Here is a 24,061-nt window from a genome sequence, read left to right as displayed (position 1 = left end):
CTTCGAAAGATAATAAAAGTCAACATTTTTTTTTTAAATTCCATATATATGTGTTAGCATACGGTATTTGTCTCTCTCTTTCTGACTTACTTCACTCTGTATGACAGACTCTAGGTCTATCCACCTCATTACAAATAGCTCAATTTCGTCTCTTTTTATGGCTGAGTAATATTCCATTGTATATATGTGCCTAGGGGTGAAACAGGAATAAAGACACAGACTTACTAGAGAATGGACTTGAGGCTATGGGGAGGGGGAAGGGTAAACTGTGACAAAGCGATAAAGAGGCATGGACATATATACACTACCAAACGTAAGGCAGTTAGCTAGTGGGAAGCAGCCGCATAGCACAGGGAGATCAGCTCGGTGCTTTGTGACCGCCTGGAGGGGTGGGATAGGGAGGGTGGGAGGGAGGGAGACGCAAGCGGGAAGAGATATGGGAATATATGTGTATATATAACTGATTCATTTTGTTGTGAAGCTGAAACTAACATACCATTGTAAAGCAATTATACTCCAATAAAGATGTTAAAAAAAAAAAAAAAAGTCAACATATTCAGAGGTCCTTAAGAAATTAGTGGCTTAAGGACGCCAAGCATTTGCCAGGCTTCATGAGGTTAACAAAAATTGTTTCTGTTTGATCCTACATTTGCCTTAATGAATTTTTTATATTCTGAGATCGAAGATTAGCAAACCAAAGCCACTCCCTGATTTATTTTAGCAATTGGTCCTGGAAAATTTCAAGGTAAGGTTATAAACCAGAGTTGTTGACCATGGCCACATGTTAGAATCGCCTGACAAACGTCCTAATACAGATCATTGAAATAAAAATATCTGGCAGTAGGGGTGAAAGCCAATGCTGTAAACACCTAGTAGGCAAGAGAGCACTATTCCATTCATGCCCTACTATTCAGTGCCAGCACCCATGAATGCGAATCAGACAGCTCTGCCTAAAGAGGAATGTATAGTTAATAAGGGAAATAGATTCCTGAAAGTACAATATGTTTTAGGAATACAGTATCATTTATTCATATTATACTCTTAAAAAGAGATTCAATGTGTGCACTGTATGCATTGTGCACCTGTGCCTATACAGAAATTAACATGCGAGAGATGAGAGCTTATACAGGAAGGCTTCACAGATGGGCAAATGTTTGCACTAGATTTAAAGGCAAGAGGTCACTAAAAGTAAAGGCTGGGGAGCTTCCAAATAAAATAGCAGGACATAAATATAGTAATCTAAAAGAACTAGAATGAAAATAAGCAATGACTGAAGGTAGGACAGACATTATCTCCCCAACTGTAAGCTTCAAAAGTATAGAAATCTTGCATTATATTTTTCATACATCACTGAGAACTACCCAGCATAATCCAAGCTACGTATTAGATGTTCAAGTATTCAACCACTTTGTCACAACAAATTTGATACATAAACCATATAGAGAATTAAATCTTCAGAGTTTAATACTAAAGCACACTATATTTTAAAGTATTAATATAACAATTTTTCCCATTTTGAGAAAAAATGAATAAAAGTGGATTTCAGAGTAAATAAAACAATGACAAGATGTAAACTTTGCACGTAAATTGAAAAGTGAGTAATATTCATTTTATAAAACAAATCTGGAATATAAAGAACTTTTCAAATCAAGTTGGAAAACTTACTGAATCAAGAAGATGGCATTCAGTAGTGAGACTTTTATTATCAAATAGTACTGAAAAACAAAAAGGAATAATTTTTAACTTTTAAAGTAATATTCTCGCAGTTAAGTGTTGTTAGAAAGGAACAAAGCCTTGAAAGATATGAAAAATTCCATACATCATATGCTAAGAAAAATATGGATCATCTTATGCTAGAATATTTTTTTAAATGTAGTTAAATTTCTTTGTAAAATTCTCATCCTTAATTTCAGTATTAAAAAAGGCTTCTATAAATAAATCTCATGCTTGTAATTTAAAGGTACCCAAAAGATGCTAGAACATAGCTGGAGTGCCTTAAATGTCTGACCAAGGTTATAATGTTTATTTTGCCTTAGACCCCAGCCAGAAGGGCACCATGCAGTAGCAGATGAAAATAGTAGGTGAAACCATCACACATTATATTGTAACAAAAATACAAGAGCCATTTCCTACTGAACAATCACAACACAGTAGGTAGGAAAAGGCACTAGGGCAGAAAAAGAGGGTGTTTTGAAGAAAGGTTTGAGGATGTTTGATGGAAAAGAAGAGAACTAAAAAAACTTCAGGGAATTTTTCTGAGTCTTCACAAACAACAAAGGATGCCACATAGTTAGGTCTAATGTAAAGTGCTGCTGACATCCAATATGGATTAGTATCTGTTGTTGATTTTTAATGGGTCTACCTCAAAAGGTTTGGGTGGATAGTAGGGTACCACAACACAAACTAATTCTCACAAGACATTTATTGCAAGTGTCCAATTTCTCAACCTTCATTCTTGGAAACTGTATCCCGAAGTGTTTATAATAATCTATACTTTAGTCCAAGTTCATTTATTTAACAAAGCCTCATTTAAATATATTAAAAGACTTTACCTGACTGAGAAATTTTAGTTTCTTCTTCCTGCGAGATGTTATTTTGTGATGGTACATTTTTTTCAGGGCTAATCATCAAAACATCCTGTGCTGTAATTGAATTTAGCTCCATTCCATACACAACATCTGAAATTTCTTCCTTTTTGTTAGTATTAACATCATCTGCCGCTTTGCCAGCAAGGAGAGCCAAATTCATTCTTTCACTAGGCAAACAATTTATTTCAAAGTTTATCTTATTTACATCCTGGAAGTAAAAATGTTATTACATTTAATTACCCCAAATTGAAACAAACAGAAAAGTCTTATTGCTATTAAAAATAAGAAATAATACAAGGATGACATTCTGAGCACAAGCTAAAGAACACTGTAAATCCTACCATCTTGCTTCTTGAACAATTAGATCAGATAATATTACAGCAATAGTACAAATGAAGGAAAGTTTCTCAGCAAGTACCAACAGTCCAGCTCAGAGATTGGCAAACATTCCATGTGATAGGCCAGGTAGTACAGTTGACCCTTGAACAACATGGGTTTGAACTGCGAGGGCCCACTTATACGCAGAATCTTTACAATTGTAAATACGACAGGATCTGTGGTTGGTTGAATCCACGGATGCGGACCCACAAATATGGAAGAACCAAGTATAAGGGGTGCACCAACTGTAAGTTATACGTGGATTTTTGACTGTGCAGAGGGATGGCAACCCCTCATGCTGTTGTTCAAGAGCCAACTATAAATATTTAGCCTTTGTGATCCAAAGAGTCTCTGCACAAACATGAACACTCTACCGTTATATTTTGAAAGCAGCCAGATACAATACATAAACAAATGACTGTGGCTGTGATACCATAAAACTTTATTTACAAAAATAATCTTGATGTGAGCTGAAAACCAAATTGGTACTATGATCTCAAACAAGCCAAAGGTCTTTGAAATAAGAACTGTAATTCTATATGACTGCTTTAGATTTCCAACGGAAATTCTGGAGGTTGTTTATGGAGTTACTATATATAATGATATAAATAGATAACATACTGGGCTATCTAATGAACTGGAATAGGACTTACATGGTTTACTTCAATTAAATCTTGTAATCCAGGACACTTAGCATCTTCTACCATGCTGTTCCTGAAAAAGGAAAAAAGCAGCATTGTACTCAGATAATTAAACATTTTGCTATGTTTTGACTTGTGTTTTGAGACTATCCTTTATGGGTCAAAGATGCAGCCTCATCCGAGATCAGGCCTGTTCCAAATAGATTAGTTTTGGATGACAGCTACTTCAGGATGGCCTTACAAACCAAACGCATTTTCTTCAGAAAGCTCACAAGCTGTGACCGTGCTGGTCAGTCTGCTGGCAATCTTTTGAACCTCAGCCAAATCCAGAGCCACATACTAGAAAAAGTCAGGATAAAGCTTACTTCTGGGGGATTAAAGCATCAACTCAATTATTGTATGGCTGGAGTTGCCTACCTTTACTTGTTAGCTAGTTATAGCACAATATATTCTAATCCTGAAGTTCTTAACTTGCATTTTACTAGAAACATTTGTCTCAACCTCTTGGAGTCATTTAAAAATATGTATATATACTCTATTTTTCTGGTTTTCAGCTTCACTTTGCCTTCATTGTACGAAGTTGTTTATTTGTAAGATGCTCTTTCAGGACTATTATCAGAAATAAAGTAAAAAAAATTTTAAAGAGTACTTGTAATATCACTTAAATACAATTTTGGATCTTCTTAGTACAGGATAATGAACTACAGGGTACACAAAGTAAAGTAACTTGCATTTAAGAAATGACAATAAATTGGTATTTTATAATCCACAGATTTGTAAAACATCTAAAATAATTTAATCCCTACAAAGGCTAAATATACTTTAGTTTATACTGAAAACTGGAAATTTTATAACTTGTTCCATGAAATATTTAAAAAGAAAAACTTTCATTTGTTTCCCCATTGAAATAGTCAATGCATAGGGTGTTCTTTATTTTTGACAACCTTGTTTGGTGTGACGGCAGAATATTCAATGCTGTCCCATCTCCAGATTAATAATAAATCCAACAGTCCTATCTTGGCTCCAGACTACAATTTTATTTCCTACTTAAAGTATCTTTTTCCTATTATATTTCTGGTACATTTATGTTCCACGAACAAGGACTATATAGGTAATTTTGATGCATCTTTGCAGAGGCAGTACTATGTAGCATAAAGAATGTAGGTAACATCCACTCTCACCAACTGTAAGCTGAATTTGGGTAAGTTACTAACTTTTCAAGTTTCCTCATTTTTTAAAAATGGAGATCTAGTACCTCACATGGTTGTTTTGAGGATTAAATGAGATAATATATGATAGGAACCTTGAACAATATCCAGCCCATAATAATTTTTCAGTACATATTAGCTCCCCCTTGTCTCACTCTGCCATCTGTCAAGTCAGCAACCTCAAGGTACTTTCTATAATGGCCGGTACAAAAGTGCCTACCTCTCAATGACACTGCAGGGAGGTATCAGCACTGTTTTGTGGATGATGAATCTGAAGCTTAGTGAGTTAATTAAACTTTTCCTGAAGTTTCATAGCTAGTATGTCATAGAGCTGGTTTTGAGCTCAGATCTGTCAAGCACCAAAATTTCAGGCCGTTTATCAACAAAGAACACTATATTACTTCTTTTCTTCTTTGTTCTGTAGCATTTACTTTGCCCATCTAGATATGACCATTTACCAATCTGAAATGTGAAGCCCTAATTTCCTCATTTATAAAATAGAAGTATTGCCTATACGTTACAGGGTCATTGTGAAATTTAATAAACAATACATATCTTGCATACTTAACCAGGTTAACAATCTGAAATGGTATTTAATGTCTGCATCTGTTAAACCCTTAATATTAAAGAAATACCTGTTTCCAGGAATATTTGAAATCAAAGTCTTATCAACATGTTCACTTTTGGTGCCCTGAGGATCAGGATTCTCTGGTGATGTGGTTTGTCTTAAAACGCCCATCTCAGCCCTGCTCTCAGACGCAGCTTTGCTGGCAGACTTAGGTATTCTAAGTCGTTGAGAAAGACATTCAGAAGAAAGTCCTAGAAGATGAGAGAAATCATCTTAATACCAAAAAGCTCTTTCATTCATTTTTCACTATAACTAGGAAGACAGTGCAAATTCTTCCTATTTCCCTACCTTTCTCCTATAAAATAATGTTTGTTAAAGTCAATGCCTGGGACTTTCAGTTAAAGATAGTACTGAATACACACACTAAACTGCTTCCTCTTGACATCCCACTACTATAAACAGTAACAGATAATCTTGAAAGGTTGAATGCTACAAGGACAAAGCATCCTTTTTTTTAAGGTCAGTGGCTTTTAAAATTTGAAATATAATTTTCAAGGACAAAGGAAACTAAACCAGAAACAACAAAACTCAGAAAAATTTGGAAGCATAATATAGATAGATGAGTGGTATATTACTTAGTAGACTCAAGAAAATAAATCCTAAGCCACTAGTCAGGAAAGATGTGAGTGAATCAACCCAGTTTATACCGCAGCACCTCTCAAAAGAATTGGTGGCCTCAAGAATCTCTGCAAGCAGAGGTAAAAACAGGAAGATTGGTTCAAAGTCAGTTTAAAGAACAATTAGTCCAGATTCCTTTCCTCATTATGCACAGCTGGGAAACTGTCAACAACCCCCTCCCACCACCAAGATAAAAAAAACTAGAGGCTTATCTCCCCAAAAAGGTGAAACAGGGCATCTCTGGTTTAGGGGATAAGGTTGAGAGACGGGTACTATATGGTAAAGGGGGGATTAAATGAGTATTATTTAAATTGTTGATACACTCAGTTTCCTTCCCCCCATGTGGCTCCTGAAAGACTGGAAGCCAGAATTATACCCTCCAGGCAACAGATCAGAAGGATCTTCTCTGGGGAATCTAACTAGCCCATGAGAAAAGACTTAAATACAGTGATGATGTGCAGGTTCCCAGCATAATGGTGCAGCTAAATCACCCCACAGTAAAGACCTTATTACCCACACGCTGCCGTGCAGAGTCCCGCTCTTAACCATGAGCAAGCAGTGAATGATCATCAGACACCCGATGGAAGACTAATACGAGAGACAGAAACCAAAACCAAACAGATGAGAGTACCTTGGAACAAATTATCCAAGGGAAGAATACGTAAAAGCTATCGTTAACGTCTGTAGAAAAATAAGACAGTGCACTTACGAAACAAGTACAGAATGTTATAAAATGGAACATTCAAAGACTAAGAAAGAGTTCTTGGGGATTAAAAACATGATAGCCAACAGGAAAGTTGAAGAAATTCAGGAAGTAGAAGAAAATGACAAGTACAGGAAAGAATGATAAAAACAGTCTATTTACCAGGAGAAAGATAAGAGTTTCTGAAAGATCAGAGAAAACCAAGGAAAGTACATCAAAGGAATAATTCAAGAAAAAAATCTACACCTTGTTTAGAGAGGGCTGTAAACAATACCCCAAGACTCCTTTAAGCATTGGAAGTGGTTGCCTTTAGGAAGTGACAAACGGGATGAGTGGGGCTTCCTGGGGGACTTCTGTCTTGTAACAAACCTCATATAAACTATGAGTTCTACAATTAAAACTCTATTGAGTTCTATAATTAAAAATCAATTTCAGAAAGATCAATTTTGATCAAAAACCTTGATCTCTCTCGTCATAAGTACCAAGATGGCTCCCTGAAAGAATAGACAGTGGTGGGCCCATAGTCATGGAAACCACTAGGATCCTTGGGAAGTAAGTAACAAGGACCCATGCCATTAGCAGTGAGGCGATTCCTGGAGTCCAGGGAGTGCAGCTGCTTGGGGTAAAGGAAACACACCAAAACCACCCACTAGGTGTGATACCTAAATTGACAGGGAGGTAATAATATACTTGAGGTGATAAATTTACATTTTAATGTAAATATTAAGTAGCAACTCAAGTTTATTGTCAGAAATCTTCCAAGTGGACACAGTTAAATAATAGGAAAAAAAAATCCCTTCTCCTGATTAGTACTTAAAGAGGACTTAGCCCCTTTCTCCTTGAAAATAAACATCTAGCACTTGAAGCATTAATAGAAGTGTCAGGCTTCCCTGGTGGCGCAGTGGTTGAGAGTCCGCCTGCCGATGCAGGGGACATGGGTTCATGCCCCGGTCCGGGAGGATCCCACATGCCGCGGAGCGGCTGGGCCCGTGAGCCATGGCCGCTGAGCCTGCGCGTCCGGAGCCTGTGCTCCGCAGTGGGAGAGGCCACAACAGTGAGAGGCCTGCACACCGCAAAAAAAAAAAAAAAAAATGTCTACCAAGATTGAAGAAACAGATTACCTCAACTATGACCTCTCATTATATGGCTTATACATAATTTCAATCTAGGTAAATAAATTCAATCTAATAAAGATAGCCTATGAAAAATAGCTATTGAAAAATACAACCAGAGTTAGAAAATCATAAGAAAGAATGGTTTCCTGAAGTAGTAAAAGCTGGTTACACTGCAATATTTTAAAATTAGGAAAATGGGGGACTTCCCTGGTGGTTCAGTGGCTAAGACTCCGCGCTCCCAATGCAGGGGGCCCAGGTTCGATCCCTGATCAGGGAACTAGATCCCACATGCCGCAACTAAGAGTTCGCATGACGCAACTAAGACCCGGTGCAGCCAAATAAATAAATTAAAAAAAATTTTTTTTAAATAAAATAAGGAAATTGGTACATTTACTGTACTTCAAAAAGATAAGAGGAGGGGCTTCCCTGGTGGTGCAGTGGTTGAGAGTCCGCCTGCCGATGCAAGGGACAGGGGTTCGTGCCCCGGGCCGGGAAGATCCCACATGCCGTGGAGCAGCTGGGCCCGTGAGCCATGGCCGCTGAGCCTGTGCGTCCGGAGCCTGTGCTCCACAACGGGAGAGGCCACAACAGTGAGAGGCCCGTGTACCGCAAAAAAAAAAAAAAAAAAGATAGGAGGAAAATTTTTACTCCAAATGAAAATTAAACCAAACCCACCTTCCATAAGCTATTTCTCAGAAATCACAGAAAACACATAAATCTTCATGTGAAAACTATTTTTCACCTCTTACACAAGCTCCCATCCAACCCAAATATTTCCGTTTAGTAGTCTCAGCAGAAAAACTAACCTGAGAATGATTTAACGGGACTTTCAATTCTGAAAAATCCAGCATCAAACACTATTTTATCCACTTCCTTTGGCATTGCAGAGGCTGCTGCCTCAGCATGTTCTTTCTGCTTAATTCTCTCTCTCACTGCATTTTTTATGGCAGCTAGGCGATTTCTAGCTGCAATTCTTCCACCATCATCCTGTTTGGGTTTACTCACTATACCTGAGACAACTTTTTTCTGTGAAGAGAAATTATGACTTATTAAAGGGATTCATTACCATCTTATAAGAAAAACAAATAAGGCATACATGAAATACTCAACACATTCATCATATACTTACCAAGCTCCTAATACGTGCTAAAATGCTTGCGGGGGGGGGGGGGGGTTGGACTTCCCTAGTGGCGCAGTGGTTAAGAATCCGCTTGCCAATACAGGGGACACAGGTTCAACCCCTGGTCCAGGAAGATCTCTCATGCCACGGAGCAACTAAACTCGTGCACCACAGCTACTGAGTCTGCTCCGAAGCCCATGGGCTACAACTACTGAGTCCGAGTGCTGCAACTACTGAAGCTCGCGTGCCTAGAGCCCATGCTCCACAATAAGAGAAGCCACCGCAATGAGAAGCCTGCGCGCCGCAATGAAGATGGGCCCCGCTTGCTGCAACTAGAGAAAGTCCACATGCAGCAACGAAGACCCAAAGCAGGCAAAAATTTAAAAATAATAAATTTTTAATAAATAAATAAATAAAATGCTGGGGTTCAAAAGGTAAAGGACAAAGTTCCTGCCCTCAAGGAGTTCTCAGCTTCACAGTGGAAGAGCTAGATAAGGACACTGAGAAGAATAAATGTCATGTTAGAAATAAATTCAGAGGGCTGAATTTATCAATTAATCAACCTTCAGAGGCACCAAGAAGGCTTATAGGAAGTAGCACCTGAGCTGAAATCACAGCTAGGTGGGCTACAAGATAGGATGAGGAAAGGGCTAGGTAGAGAGAATAGCATGTTTGCAAAACCAGGAATGAAAGAAAGCACAGAGGAGTTGGCAAGAGGTAAGTAACAGCTAATTATGATCCCTCACATGTAACCATTTTGAGGAGCTACATTTACACAGAGGACAAAGGAATAGAGGTTACTGATGATTTTTAATCAGGTTAACATTATCAAATTTGCCTTCTGGAAAAGTCACTCTGTGTCCAGCCTGGAGAATGGATTGGAGGGTTACAAGCCAGTTAGGAAGGCGATTACTTCAGTGATACTGGAAAAAGATGCTAGCAGTTAGATAACGGAGGGAAAAATGGAAAAAAGTAAACAGATTCAGGAGATATGAGGAAGAATTGAGAGGACTTAGCAATCTTTTAGATACGTGGAATGAAGGTGGTGAAATACAGAAAGGAAAGGACCACAGAAGATAGCCAGGTTTCTATCTTGGAGGCCTGGAGGGATGATAATACCATTCTCTGAGACAGGGAAACATCGATGTGTGTGAAGATGATTTCAGTTTGGGATACACAGATTTTAAAGTATTACTGTGTCAGCAGTAAGAGTGGTTTGAAATACAGATTCGGGAATCATCGCCGAGTGGGTAAGATTGCGCATGAAGAATATGGAAGGAGAGAAGAGAGTTGAGGTAGGAACTGGAGTATCACAAACACTTAAGGGATAAATGGAAAGAAACTTGCAAACATGACTGATAAAAAGGGACAGAGGTAGGAGGAAAATCAGTATAAAATAATTTCAAGAAAGAGGGAGTAGACTGTATTTAATACGGCAGAGGGACTAGATTTTATAATTAAGTACCTAATAACTGCAGCAATTAATGGATCAATAACCTTGGTTATAACTGTTCTGGAAGCATAGAGGGGGTGAAGCTGAATTGCAGTGAGTTGGAAAGGTAGGTGGGAATCAAAATAATAAAGACAGAGTATAGACAACTTTTTCAGGAAGCTTGTCTGTGACTGGGAAGAAAGAAATGGGAATGGGGGAAGGGGAGGTACAGATAACTGTGTACCCTCACAGTACACAGATGTGGCCCTCACAGGTTTAGCTGTTGTTGTTTTGCTTTTTCCTAATGTAAACAGAGATAAGACCCTTAAACATACCTAAAAACTGATGGAAAAAAGAGGGAAAGATGAAAACAGGATAAGTGATGGAATGAGAGGCAATGAATAGGAGGTAGAAGGGAATGGTAACAAAGTATAGGTAAAAGATAAATTTTATTTTATTTGTCCAATATCTTAACAGTAGCCTATAAATAAAGTAGGAGGAGAGAGACACCTGGTGACAAGGGGCAGAATTACAAGGCTCTGATATACTGCTGTACTGATACAGCCATTATCTGCATCCCTGATGATATTAATGTTTCCAGGACTAAGTACTCAATAAGAAATATCCACAGTAGCTTCAAAATGTTCAAGCATCCTTCATTGTTTAGTAGATTTAAAACTCGTTCAATCAATTTTGTCAATGTCCTTTGAGTCTTTGTCATAACAATTAGTAAAATAATTTTATTAAAATGTTTCTTTAATACTGTAACAGCTTAAACTCCTAAGGATTTAAAACAGTTTTGCTATGGATTACATAGCATGATAAAGTACCAATCTAGAAACCTGATTTTATAACCACAGACATTTTTCTAAAATCTAAAAGGAAAACTGGCAATGCTCTACTGTGGTTTGAGAAGCATTCATCTGAATCAAAAACTCTGAGTTTAAAACATTACTAGAAAAAATTCTACAAATAGATAAGAATGGAAGTTATCATGATAAAGTAATAGGAAATTTTACAAGACAAAGTATAGGGAAGAAGACAGACATTCTAAAGAGCCATTGTTCCTCTTTCTTTTCTATTTAAAAAATTATTTCAGGACTTCTGTGGTGGTCCAGTGGTTAGGACTCCACGTTTACATTGCAGGGCGCCCAGGTTCGATCCCTGGTCAGGGAGCTAAGATCCCGCAAGCCACTCGGCATGGCCAAAAAAAACCCAAAAAATCTTTCATTTTGAAATATATCACACAAAAGCACAGCCTACTGGATAAGAATAGGAATTCCGGAATGAGAAAGTCTGGCCTGAAACCCAGCTCCACCTTGGGCAAGTAACTTAATCTTTCTGGGCCTCATATTCCTCAACTGTAAAATGGGGATAACAGTACCCACCTCAGGAGGATTGTTGAGGATTAAATGAGTTAAAACATGTAAAGTATTTGGAACAACATTTGTCACATACTAAGCATTATATAAATTATCTAATTCTACCATTATTATTACCAAAAAATGTATAAACACAATTTAAAGAATAAAACAAACACACACACACCCACTATGTAGCAACTCAGAAGCTCTCAATCAATCACAGCCCCAATTCAATCATAGCCCCTATCCTTCCTCCCTCCGGAAATAACCATCCTGAATTTTGCATTGCTCATTTCCTTTCTTTCTTCAAAGACAATCAGCACATTGTAAGCAATATATGAAACTTATTTTAAAAAATGATAAAAAATCTGAAGCTAAATGTTTATAAAGCTTGAAAATAAAATTTAGAGTAGAAGAGTCTGTATTAGAAACCCACAAACTTACCCGAAAAACTTTTTTGCTTGTATTGTTATTGTTTTGCCACCCAGATTCCTCAAGTTTGGTGAGATTGTTGAATTTTTGATTTACGTCTTCTACCTATTAATAAATAAAGCACAAGTTTATCAGATTAATGCTAACCACATTAAAATTACAAACTAATAAACTGAAGCTTCAAAAAAATTGAGAATGGCAACATAAAATTAGACTAAATCACCCTGAATTTAGTATTCAAGTGAAAAACTCTTATAGTAAAATTGTTCATTGTTCTTTTTGGTCTTACAAACCTTCAAAATCTACACAAAGAATGTCATATATGGGGGCTTCCCTGGTGCCACAGTGGTTGAGAGTCCGCCTGCCGATGCAGGGGACATGGGTTCGTGCCCCGGTCCGGGAAGATCCCACATGCCGTGGAGCGGCTAGGCCTGTGAGCCGTGGCCGCTGAGCCTGCACGTCCGGAGCCTGTGCTCCGCAGCGGGAGAGGCCACAGCAGGGAGAGGCCTGCGTACCGCAAAAAAAAAAAAAAAAAAAAAAGCCATATATGGATAACTCTCCTAAATTATTTTTGATCACTAAGTGGTAGGAGAGATATCCTAAATGTTTTTGTTTCCTAAATTACACAGTATGAATACAATCTCTCTCTCTTTGTTTACAGGACATCTTGGTTGCTTCCAAGTTTTGGCAATTATAAATAAAGATGCTATAAACACCTGTGTACACATATTTGTGTAGACATATGTTTTCAACCATTTGGGAAAATACCAAGGACTGTGATTGCTGGATTGTATGATAAGAGCATGTTTAGTTTTGTAAAAAACTGTCAAACTGTCTTCCAAAGTGGCTGTACCATTTTGCAATGTACCACCAGCAATGAATCAGAGTTCCTGCTGCTCTCCATATTCACCAGCATTTGGTGTTGTCAGTGGTTTGGATTTTTGCCATTCTAATAGGCATGCAGTGGTAGCTTATTGTAGTTTTAATTGGCAATTCCTTAATGATCTACGATGTTGAGCCTTATCTTGTCATATGCTTACTTGCCATCTGTGTATCTTCTTTGGTGAAGGGTCTGACCAGGTCTTTTCTCCATTTAAAAATCAGGTTGTTTGAAGGGTTCTTTGTATATTTTGATACAGATGTTTATATCAAATATCAGATACATCTTTTATAAATATTCATTTCCCAGTCTGTGGCATGCCTTCTCATTCTCTTCACACAATCTCATTTTAAAAGATTCAAATAATATCCCCATCCTTCTGGTATTTCCAATCTCCTCCAACGAGGTAACCACTGTCAACAGTTTGGTAAACTTGCTTCAAGTCCCCTTACTATGCATTTATGTTCATATGTATTCTCAATCTCTCTCTCAAAAAAAAAATTTAAACGTCAAAACGACTCAGGATTACATTTATGATCACTGATTTTCAACAAGTTGCCACTGTAATTCAATGAGGAAAAGACAATCTTTTCAAGAAACAGTACTGGGAAAATTGGATATCCTCAAGAAAAAAGATGAATTTAGACTCTTATCTACAGCATACAGAAAAACGAACTACAAATGGATCACAGACCTAACTGTAAGAGCTGAAACTGTAACACTTTTAGAAGAAAACATAAGAGAAAATCTTTGTGACCTGTGGTTAGGCAAAAAGAGTTCTTAGACATGTACACAACATAAAAGAAAAAAGTTGATAAATTGAACTTCATCAAAATCAAAAACATTTGGGACTTCCCCAGCGGTCCAGTGGTTAAGACTCTGTGCTCCCAATTTAGGGGCACGGGTTCAGTCCCTAGTCAGGGAACCAAGATCCTGCATGCCGTGCAGTGTGGCCAAAAAATACAAAAATCAGAAACATTTATACTGCAAAAGACATCATTAAGAAATTATAACAGAAGCCACAAATTGGGAGAAAATATTTGCAAATAATATTTCTGATAAAGGACTTGTATCCAGGATATATGAAAAACACCACTCAGTAATAAAGGCAAACCAATTTAAAAATGGGCAAAAGATTTTACTAGACATTTTGCCAAAAAAGACATAGGAATGGCTAATAAGCACATGAAAAGATGCTTAACATCATTATCAAAACTACAGAGACACTTCTCACCCACTAGGATGGCTGTATTAAAAAAGACAGACAATGTAACAAGTATGGATGTGGTGAAACAGGAGCACACATTGTTGGTGGAGACGTAAAATGGAGTAATCACTTTGGAAAACTGTTTGGCACTTTCTTAAAAAGTTAAACATAAATTTACTACATGATCCAGCAAAATCTAGGTATCCACCCGAGAGAAATGACAATATATATCCACACTGATATTTGTATATGAATATTCATAGAAGACTATTCATAATCACCAAAGAGTAGAAACAATATAAATGTCCATCAATTGATAAATATAGATACAAGCTACAACATGATGAACCTCAAAAACATCATGCTAAGTGAAAGAAGTCACATACAAAAGACCACATATTGTATTATTCTACGTAATGTGAAATGCCCAGAAAAGGCAAATCTACGAAGACAGCAAGAAGATTAGTGATGCCTGGGGCTAGGAGTGAGAATGGGGATTGACTTGCAAATAGGCAGGACAGATCCTTTTGTGGTGCTAAAAATGTTCTGAATTTGGATTACGGTCACGGTGTGCAACTCTGTAAATTTACTGACAGTCATTGAATTGTACACTTAAAACAGGCAAAATTTTTTTAACATCTTTATTGGAGTATAATTGCTTTACAATGTTGTGTTAGTTTCTGCTGTATAACAACGTGAATCAGCTATATGTATACCTATATCCCCATATCTCCTCCCTCTTGCATCTCCCTCCCTCCCACCCTCCCTATCCCACCCCTCTAGGTGGTCACAAAGCACCGAGCTGATCTCCCTGTGCTATGTGGCTGCTTCCCACTAGCTATCTATTTTACATTTGGTAGTGTATATATGTCCTTGCCACTCTCTCACTTCGTCCCAGCCTACCCTTCCCCCTCCCCGTGTCCTCAAATCCATTCTCAATGTCTGCGTCTTTATTCCTGTCCTGCCTCTGGGTTCTTCAGAACCATTTTCTTTTTTTTTAGATTCCATATATATGTGTTAGCATACGGTATTTAAAACAGGCTAATTTTATGATACACAGATTGTATTTCAATATAACTCTTAAAAAAAAAAAAAAAGGCCCCAGCAGCCAGTTTGAAGAGGCTGTCATTGGCCAAAGCTGAGAAACGAGCATCAGTAAAGACAGTAACTGTAAATAATGAAAACACATCAAATATCTTTAAATCCATAAATTAACAATGATAGTAAGAAACACAGAATTAATTGACCACCTTCAAAGGATACTAGTTAACCAACTCATCAATATGAAAACTGGTAAATGTATAAAAACTGCTCACAAAGTAATGCTTATATTATGACTACATAAACACTATTCACATCTGGGCCATAAAGTTATTGAGACTATTATGTTCCCTTACTCACTTTTCTCTAGACGTAATAATTGTTTTGCTTTTGTTTGCTTAGTTGTTCATGTGTCTATCATCGATTCAGTCTAAACTCTGCACAGTAAGTATAAATCTCCTCTTAAGGACTTCCCTGGTGGCGCAGTGGTTAAGAATCGGCCTGCCAATGCAGGGGACACGGGTTCGATCCCTGGTCCAGGAAGATCCCACATGCCGCGGAGCAACTAAGCCCGCGCGCTACAGCTACTGAGCCTGAGCTCTAGAGTCCTAGAGCCACAACTACTGAACCCACATGCCACAACTACTGAAGCCCATGCGCCTAGAGCCCGTGCTCCGCAACAAGAGAAGCCACCGCAGTGAGAAGCCCACGCACTGCAACAGAGTAGCCCCTGCTCGCCACAACTAGAGAAAGCCCACGCGTAGCAACAAAGACCCAACGCAGTCAAAAATAAATAAATAAAATAAATTTTAAAAATAGAAAAGAAAAAAAAAGAATGCATTAAATCTCCTCTTAATAAAAAACAAATCAGGTATTTTACTCAGTTCAGCTTTCCAGAGACAGGTCTGGTAGAGCCCCTGGTCCCCTTGTGCTGATCAGGAAGTGCTGCTTCCTAAGCATGCTTCACACATTCTTGTCTCCCCTCGGCCTCAATTCTCTTGGCCCCTTGCTGGGGATCCAACCCACCTCCTCCTCCATTCTTGGCTTACTCCCTCATTTTTGTGAGGTACTTTCTCACTTAGCTTGCTAAGAAAGAGTGCTTGGGAGGTAAAATCTGAGACTGTGTGTGTTTGGAAAATGCCCTTCCACCCTCACACTTGATTGGTTGGCTACAGAGCTCCAGGTTGGAAGTTATTTCCCTCAGAAGTTTGAGGGCATTGTTCTCCCAGCTTTAACTGTTGCAGTTGAGAACTCCAAGGCTACTGTGATCCTTGACCCTTTGTATGAAACTTGTTTTCTCTCTGGGAGCTTCTACAGTTTCCTCTTCATCCCAAGAGTTGTACAGTTATACTTAATGGCATACGTTGGTGTGGGTCTACACCTGATTCACAGTGATAGGCACTCAGTGGGCTCCTTCAATCTGGAACTCATGTCCTGCAGTACTGGGGAAAATTTTTAAACCATTTCATTGATGATTTTCTATTTTTTCAGTACTCCTTTTCTGGAATTCCTATTATTTGGATACTATACTTCCTAGATTGGTCCACTTCCTCCATCCAAATACCTTTCTTCTTATTTTTGCTTTGGCTTCTTTCTTTCAGGTTTGAGGCTTTCTTGAAATGTCTAATAGTTGTTGACTATAGGTTCCTGAAATAGTAATTTATATGCTTATTTCTAAAATATGCTCAAAAAGCTACAAAGTATCATCTCCTCCCATGCCTTTACTGATCTTCCTAGTGATTCTCTCTCTCATAGCACTTTTCTTTTTTTCTTTTTTTTTTTAATATTCGGTACGCGGGCCTCTCACTGCTGTGGCCTCTCCCGTTGCGGAGCACAGGCTCCGGACGCGCAGGCTCAGCGGCCATAGCTCACGGGCCCAGCCGCTCCGCGGCACACGGGATCTTCCCAGACCGGGGCACGAACCCACGTCCCCTGCATCGGCAGGCAGACTCTCAACCACTGCGCCACCAGGGAAGCCCTCATAGCACTTTTTTACATTAGATTGGAATTATATATTTTGTCTAACTCACTAATCAAACTACAAACTCCTTTGGGGCCGAGAATGTGCCTTATTTTATCAACTCCTAGTACAATGTCTGGCACACGGTAGGAACTCAGTAACTGCTGGATGAACGGAACTACTAAAGACTAGATTTACTCATCTTCTCACATGTAGAATCATTACAGATTATTCAACAGTTGAATATAATCTCAGTTTCCAACCCAAATAGAAATCACACTGACAATATAGGGGAGGAGAAGAAATCAGTCATCAAATTTAGACAGCACTTGGGACTTCCCTGGTGGTCCAGTGGCTAAGACTCTGCACTCCCAATGCAGGGGGCCTGGGTTCGATCCCTGGTCAGGAAACTAGATCCCACATGCCGCAACTAAGAGTTCACATGCTGCAACTAAAGATCCCACATGTCACAACTAAAAGATTCCCGAATGCCACAACTAAAAGACCCCGCATACCACAACAGAGATCCCATGTGCTGCAACTAAGACCCGACGTAGTCAAATAAACAAATAAATAAATAAAATAAAAATTTAGACAGCACATTACAGTTTATTAAGGTGCTAATATCTCATTTAATATTACAGGCACAGGGACTTCCCTGTTGGAGCAGTGGTTAAGAATCTGCCTGCCAATGCAGGGGACACGGGTTCGAGCCCTGGTCCGAGAAGATACCACATGCTGCGGAGCAACTAAGCCTGTGCGCCACAACTACTGAGCCTGTGCTCTAGAGCCCACGAGAAACAACTTCTGAAGCCCGTGAGCCACAACTACTGAAGCCCGCGTGCCACAACTACTGAAGCCTGCGTGCCACAACTACTGAAGCCCGCACACCTAGAGCCCATGCTCCACAACAAGAGAAGCCCCCGCTCGCCACAACTAGAGAAAGCCCACGCTCAGCAACGAAGACTCAATGCAGCCACAAATAAATAAATACATAACTAATATTACAGGCACATAAGTAGCTAATACTAACCCTTTTATACTACTGTTACCTCATTTTCAAAAAAACAAAAAAAACAGACTCAAAGTTAACATATTCAAAATACTTGACCACATACCTGAAAACTAAGCATATCCCAAAATCCATCCAGATCTGTACAGGTAGTTTCCTTTTCACCTCGTTTATATTCACAATTGTCCACCAGTCCTTCAAACTGTTTGAACCTTTCTTTCATAAGGAGTCTTGTTTGACCAACTGCTGTGCGAATAAGATCTTTAGCTAAAAGAAATATGAGGTTTTTAAAAGTTAAAGGACAAGACAGGACCTTTACTGCAAACCAACCAGCTGATAAGACGACCTCATTCCAAATATCCTACAGTTACAGTTTTGTTTTAAAGTAAAACAAAAAATATCTACTACAAAACTTTGTCATACAAATATTGAGCATTTACTATCTGCTTCAATTCCTGCTAAAAATTATCAATATACATTCTCATACATATTGCTACACAGTAAAGAGCATTCTACCTCTCCTTGTATTTTATAAGAATTCAACGTCAAACAACTCACTGCACATCAGTATCTAAGGACTGATGTGGCAGTACACAAATGACTTTTTTCTAAATAGCTTTCCTGAATAGGTAAGGTTGGAACTTTTCAGAAAACTTGATTGATTTTGATTTGATTTCATACTGATTTAGGTAATTTTTGTTCAGAAAATATTTTTGTATACTTAAGCAATACCAACTATAGCTGTCATTCATAAAGACAGTAAAAAAATCTAATAATAAAATAGGCAAATGTCTAACTCTCAGGAATCATAGTCAATATTCTAACTACTTATATCTTGTAAGTCAGGTGCCATTTTAGCACAGAGATATTAGTGAACATATGTGAGATAAGAAAAATTCTTGCTATTTTGAATAACAATGAAATTATAAAGTTGGACAACACTGGATTTTTGTGTTTCAAATAAATGTAACCATATTAAAAAAAATAAAGATAAGACATAAAAACATATAAATGTTCCCTCACCGTCATCTGGAATGTCCAATTCAAGCTTTCTGTCCCACTCAAGGCAGTGTGAAGTTAACTTCTCAGTTTCTGACTGGAGAGTATTTCTAAAATGATGACATACGTTAGCACTATGACAATTATACAACATTAACTTCCCAGAGCTGATGCTTAATTATTTTATGAAATGTGATATGTTAAAATCCATAAATACAATTTGATATTCTATGTATGTCCATCCTTCCACACCTAAAACTTAAGTGGATGGTTAATGCCAAGAGCCCATTTTTCAAGCTAATATTTCTAGTCTTTTCTGTTCTTATTTTTCAGTGGCTAAGCAGAAAGAATCAGACATTCCTTAGTTCTGTTATTTTCCATGAAACTAAGGCGAATTCAATTGCCAAGAGTAAGATGAAGCTAAAAACTGTTAAGTCTCAAATTACTGTAAGTCTCAAATTACAGTAAGTCTCAAATTACAGTGATAGGGCCTTAAAGATTCTATTAGGCTTTGCTTGTCCAAAGGCAGTGGTTCTCAACTGGGTCAATTTTTCCTACCAGGGAGTATTTGGCAATATCTAGAAGCATTTTTGATTGTCACGAACTGGAGGAGTGCTACTGGCCAGGGATGCTACAAAACGTCCTGCAATGCAGGGGACAGACCCCACAACAAGAATTATCCAGTCTAAAATGTCAGTAGTGCCAAGGTTAAAAAACCCAGGCTCGGGCTTCCCTGGTGGCGCAGTGGTTAAGAATCTGCCTGCCAATGCAGGGCACACGGGTTCGAGCCCTGTCCGGGAAGATCCCACATGCCACAGAGCAACTAAGCCCATGCCCCAGAACTACTGAGCCTGTGCTCTAGAGCCCGTGAGCCACAACTACTGAGCCTGCGAGCCACAGCTACTGAAGCCCACACACCTAGAGCCTGTGCTCCGCAACAAGAGAAGCTACCGCAATGAGGAGCCCACGCACCGCAACGAAGAGCAGCCCCCGCTCGCCACAGCTAGAGAAAGCCCGCGCAGCAACGAAGACCCAACGCAGCCAAAAATAAATTTAAAAAATAAAATAAAATAAATTTATAAAAAAAAAAGAAACCCTGGCTTAAAAATTTAAACTGTTTCTTTACAAAAACATCCAAGCAGGAAAACTGAGGATAGTTTTTCTTAGAATAATTTAGCTGCCTATGTCCAGTGGCAACAGGGAACAGCTTAATTAATGAGAAAGAGACCTGGCTTGGATCTGACATTATTTAGTTGGATAAATTGTTTATCATCTCAATGTCTCAGTTGAACAACACAGTGGATTAGCTAATCTCTGAAAGACCTTATAATTCTAAAACATTATGCTCTAAAAACAATTGAAGTGGTTCCCCAAAATATAAAAAGATACTCATTCATAATATAAAGAATGGATATTAGAACTAGAGTAAGGGGAATTCCCTGGCAGTCCAGTGGTTAGGACTCCAAGCGTTCACTGCAGGGGGCACAGGTTCGATCCCCGGTCGGAGAACTAAGATCTCATACACCACACAGCGCAGCCAAAATAAATAAATAAATAAATAAATAATAAATAAATAAAATAAACTAGAGAAAGCTAATATTTTTTATCTGTTTGATTGGTAAAGCTCAAAAATTGTTAACATTGTATTGGAAAAGGTATGGGAATTTTCTTGCTATATTCACTCAAAGATAACAGAATGTAATCATTTTCTGTGTGATGTGGAATGTTACGGCCTTTCTCGAAATGCAGGCCTCTGATATGCTTCCAAGGCATTTAGGTGACATGTTGAAGTTCCCCAAACAGGATGTTAATTTTCAATTCAGTTAGAGAAACATAATCCTATCTCATAATTTGGTGGGCCAAAGAGCCTCCTACCATCTCCCATTATCCTTCTTTTATAAAATAAACTTTAATTTAGTTCTTTGTGGAGGAAAAAAAAAGGTATGAGAAAACAGGAACTCCCATACCTTGCTGGGGGGAATGTAAATTGAGGTCCTTATATACTTGTACATGAGAAAATTGAAACATAATACAAGTTTGTTGTTGGCAGCCTTGATTGTAATAGTAAGAGACTGAACCCAATGTAAATAACCACCAACAGGGACCTATTAAGTAAATTATGGTATATCCATATTATTGGATACTATGTGGCCATTAAAGAACACAAACACACACACACACACACACACACACACAAAACAACATGAGAAAGCTCTTTAAGTACTAAAATGGAATGTCTACTACATTTAACATTAAATGAAACAATATTAAAATATATATATATATATATATATATATATATATATTTATGTTAGTTTACATATGCATTATCTACCTCTGGAAATATTCACAAGAAATGAGTAACACTTGCCTCCGTGGAAGGTTCAAACTATCCCCTGGGAGGCAGAGTTGGGAAAAACACTTGTACCTTTTTCTACCTTTTGAATTAGGAACCACATGAATGTACTAGTTACTGAGAAAAAATCATTAAAATTTAAAAGATAAATGAAAATCACCAAAATTCAATTTCCCCCAACTCATCTATTATATTCAGGTTAAAAATAGTATAATTTTGGTTTTAAATGTCTAGACATTGATACAAAATTCTTACACTAGGAACAAATGGACAAACCTGAAATAAGGCACATCATGCTGTGGCTGAGATATCTGATCTTGATTTACTTCAAGTGATGGGACTTCTTCTTTTATTGAGAGGCCATCTGAATTTTTATTAGTACTTTCATTTTTATTTAAAACATGTTCTATAGATTAAAGAAAATATTACATATAAATTTCAAAGCAGCAACTCATAAAATGACATCCCCCACAAGACAAATTTTTTAAAAAATCCTTTAATTTTTTTCAGTGTTGAATTTTAAAATTTTATTTCTGACTCAATGATTTCATTCACCACATATCCTCTAAAGTGTCTCCTTATATTCATCTCCTCAAATTTACATTTATTTCCCCCCATCTTCTCAGTCTGTATTCCTTATTCCAACTCTTTCTCTCTCCAGATATCTTTCCCCATGTTTTCCCATCTCTCCTGACCCTGAGATCACACCCCTGAACTATATGTTGAAAAGGGCTCTAAACAAATGTCTGATAAATCACAATCCAGAAAAGCAAGTAAAAAATTAATTAAAATACAATACCTTTATTCCAAACTGTTAGAGAACCCAAAGGACATTGTAGTTTACTTGAATCTTGATGTACTGTCTTGGCAGAGAAAGTTTTACATTTTTGTGCCAAGATTTCTTTTGTTGCCACAGTCTTATCACTAAAAACAATAGCAAAAAAATACTTTATGAAACATGAGCCTCCTATATCTAACTGAAGGATTTCAAAATGATGTTACTTTTTAAAAACCTGGGATTTAATAGAAATATGTTTCTATTTTTTTTTAATGTGTCTTTCTGGAGGGGAAAAATTTAAACACCTATAGTGGGATGTCCATCTTTACTAATTATATTGAGATCCAAAGACTGTGAAGATCTCCTCACGGAACATAAGCACTCATAGTCTTGGACGCTGCTGAGCAGTTTCTAGTAAATTTGCTGCCGGCCAGTCTTTGCAAAACAAACTTGCTGTTTCTCTTAATGATTCCAACTGATTTTCCCCCCACTTTGCAAGTTAATTATCTTTGGCTTTAGAAGTAGTTTTTCTAAAGTAATACTCGGCAAAAAAACAAACCAAAAAAAACCCAAACCATGTCTGAACTACAGTACTATAGAAATCTCTTCCTTCTAAACATTTATTTCTAAGTATTATAATAAAGACACTTATAAAAAGCAAAAAAAACACAAAGTGTACCATGAAAATAATGATAAAAACAATGTATAGGAAATACCAAAACTGTCAAATACATTACTGTAGCCTTCTGAAGAATTTTTTTAAAAGACCAAAGTTTCATGATTTATAATTAATATAATTTACTAACTAAATATTAACTTTTAAAAAGCACAGGACAAATCTAAGAAAGGCATTTGTTAACCATCTTAGCAAGGAATTCATTATTAACATTAAATTCTTACACTTCTGTGTTTAAAGGGGTCCAGGTATAACTGGGTGTCAAGAAAGCACTGGCACTTCTGGGAGTCATAGGTGTTACTTGATAGGTCTTCAGACCATCTAGTGGCTGAAACATAAAATCTTTAGGTGCAAAGGAATTCTTCCCCTTCATTTTTGCACTATTTGTCTTAGATAAATTTTCCATTTTTGATAAGACACCATCTGGATCCATTCCAATTGTTGTACTGGTTTGTGAATCCAAAGTACTTTCTTCACTATCAACTTTAAAAGAAATGGCCTAGATGGGAGGAAACAGAATGGAGTAAGAATTTCTCTTCTGGGGATATATTCAAACCAATTTTTACAGGCCTGAAAATATGAAAGTTGAGATATGTGTCCCTTGTGCATAATTTAGGAGAAAAAAATAAATACAATTAAATGTAAATATGGAATCAGTAGCCAGCTAACTAAACCACTGTCATGATCCAGAGAGACACAGAACCAATCCTCATTAAAAGGACTAAATAATAGGTTTTAAGTATTAAAATTAAATATATGAAAACTAAGGTGGAAAAATTACCCACCTAACAAACACCTACCTTTTTATTTAAATTATGTTGATAATTACAATGGTTGAGAATCAGAAATCCAATGTTTATTGGATGACTACTATTGTCAAGGACCAAATCCTCTTTTAAAATCACCTTGATTATAAATAAATTTA

At 37.5% G+C, this 24,061-nt stretch overlaps 1 protein-coding gene across 3 annotated transcripts in view; it reads right to left on the bottom strand.

The window, feature by feature from the left end:
- The window catches only part of DLGAP5 (DLG associated protein 5), a 39,682-nt gene that overhangs the window by 2,011 nt on the left and 13,610 nt on the right, over positions 1–24,061 (bottom strand). For all 3 annotated transcript variants that reach the window (XM_019923781.3, XM_019923788.3, XM_033851123.2), the window contains exons 8-18: positions 23,361–23,635; positions 22,482–22,606; positions 21,959–22,088; positions 19,351–19,436; positions 18,434–18,594; positions 12,240–12,332; positions 8,686–8,905; positions 5,451–5,634; positions 3,620–3,680; positions 2,553–2,796; positions 1,666–1,715 (exon numbers count right to left, since the gene is read on the bottom strand). In XM_019923781.3, coding sequence (XP_019779340.1) covers positions 1,666–1,715; positions 2,553–2,796; positions 3,620–3,680; positions 5,451–5,634; positions 8,686–8,905; positions 12,240–12,332; positions 18,434–18,594; positions 19,351–19,436; positions 21,959–22,088; positions 22,482–22,606; positions 23,361–23,635 — 1,629 coding nt within the window. The remainder of the gene's footprint in view (positions 1–1,665; positions 1,716–2,552; positions 2,797–3,619; positions 3,681–5,450; positions 5,635–8,685; positions 8,906–12,239; positions 12,333–18,433; positions 18,595–19,350; positions 19,437–21,958; positions 22,089–22,481; positions 22,607–23,360; positions 23,636–24,061) is intronic.

The sequence above is a fragment of the Tursiops truncatus genome, chromosome 2, assembly GCF_011762595.2.
Source record: "Tursiops truncatus isolate mTurTru1 chromosome 2, mTurTru1.mat.Y, whole genome shotgun sequence".
NCBI lineage: Eukaryota > Metazoa > Chordata > Mammalia > Artiodactyla > Delphinidae > Tursiops > Tursiops truncatus.
The sequence above is the reverse complement of the archived record's forward strand: the minus strand, read 5'-3'. Positions and strand labels throughout refer to the sequence as shown.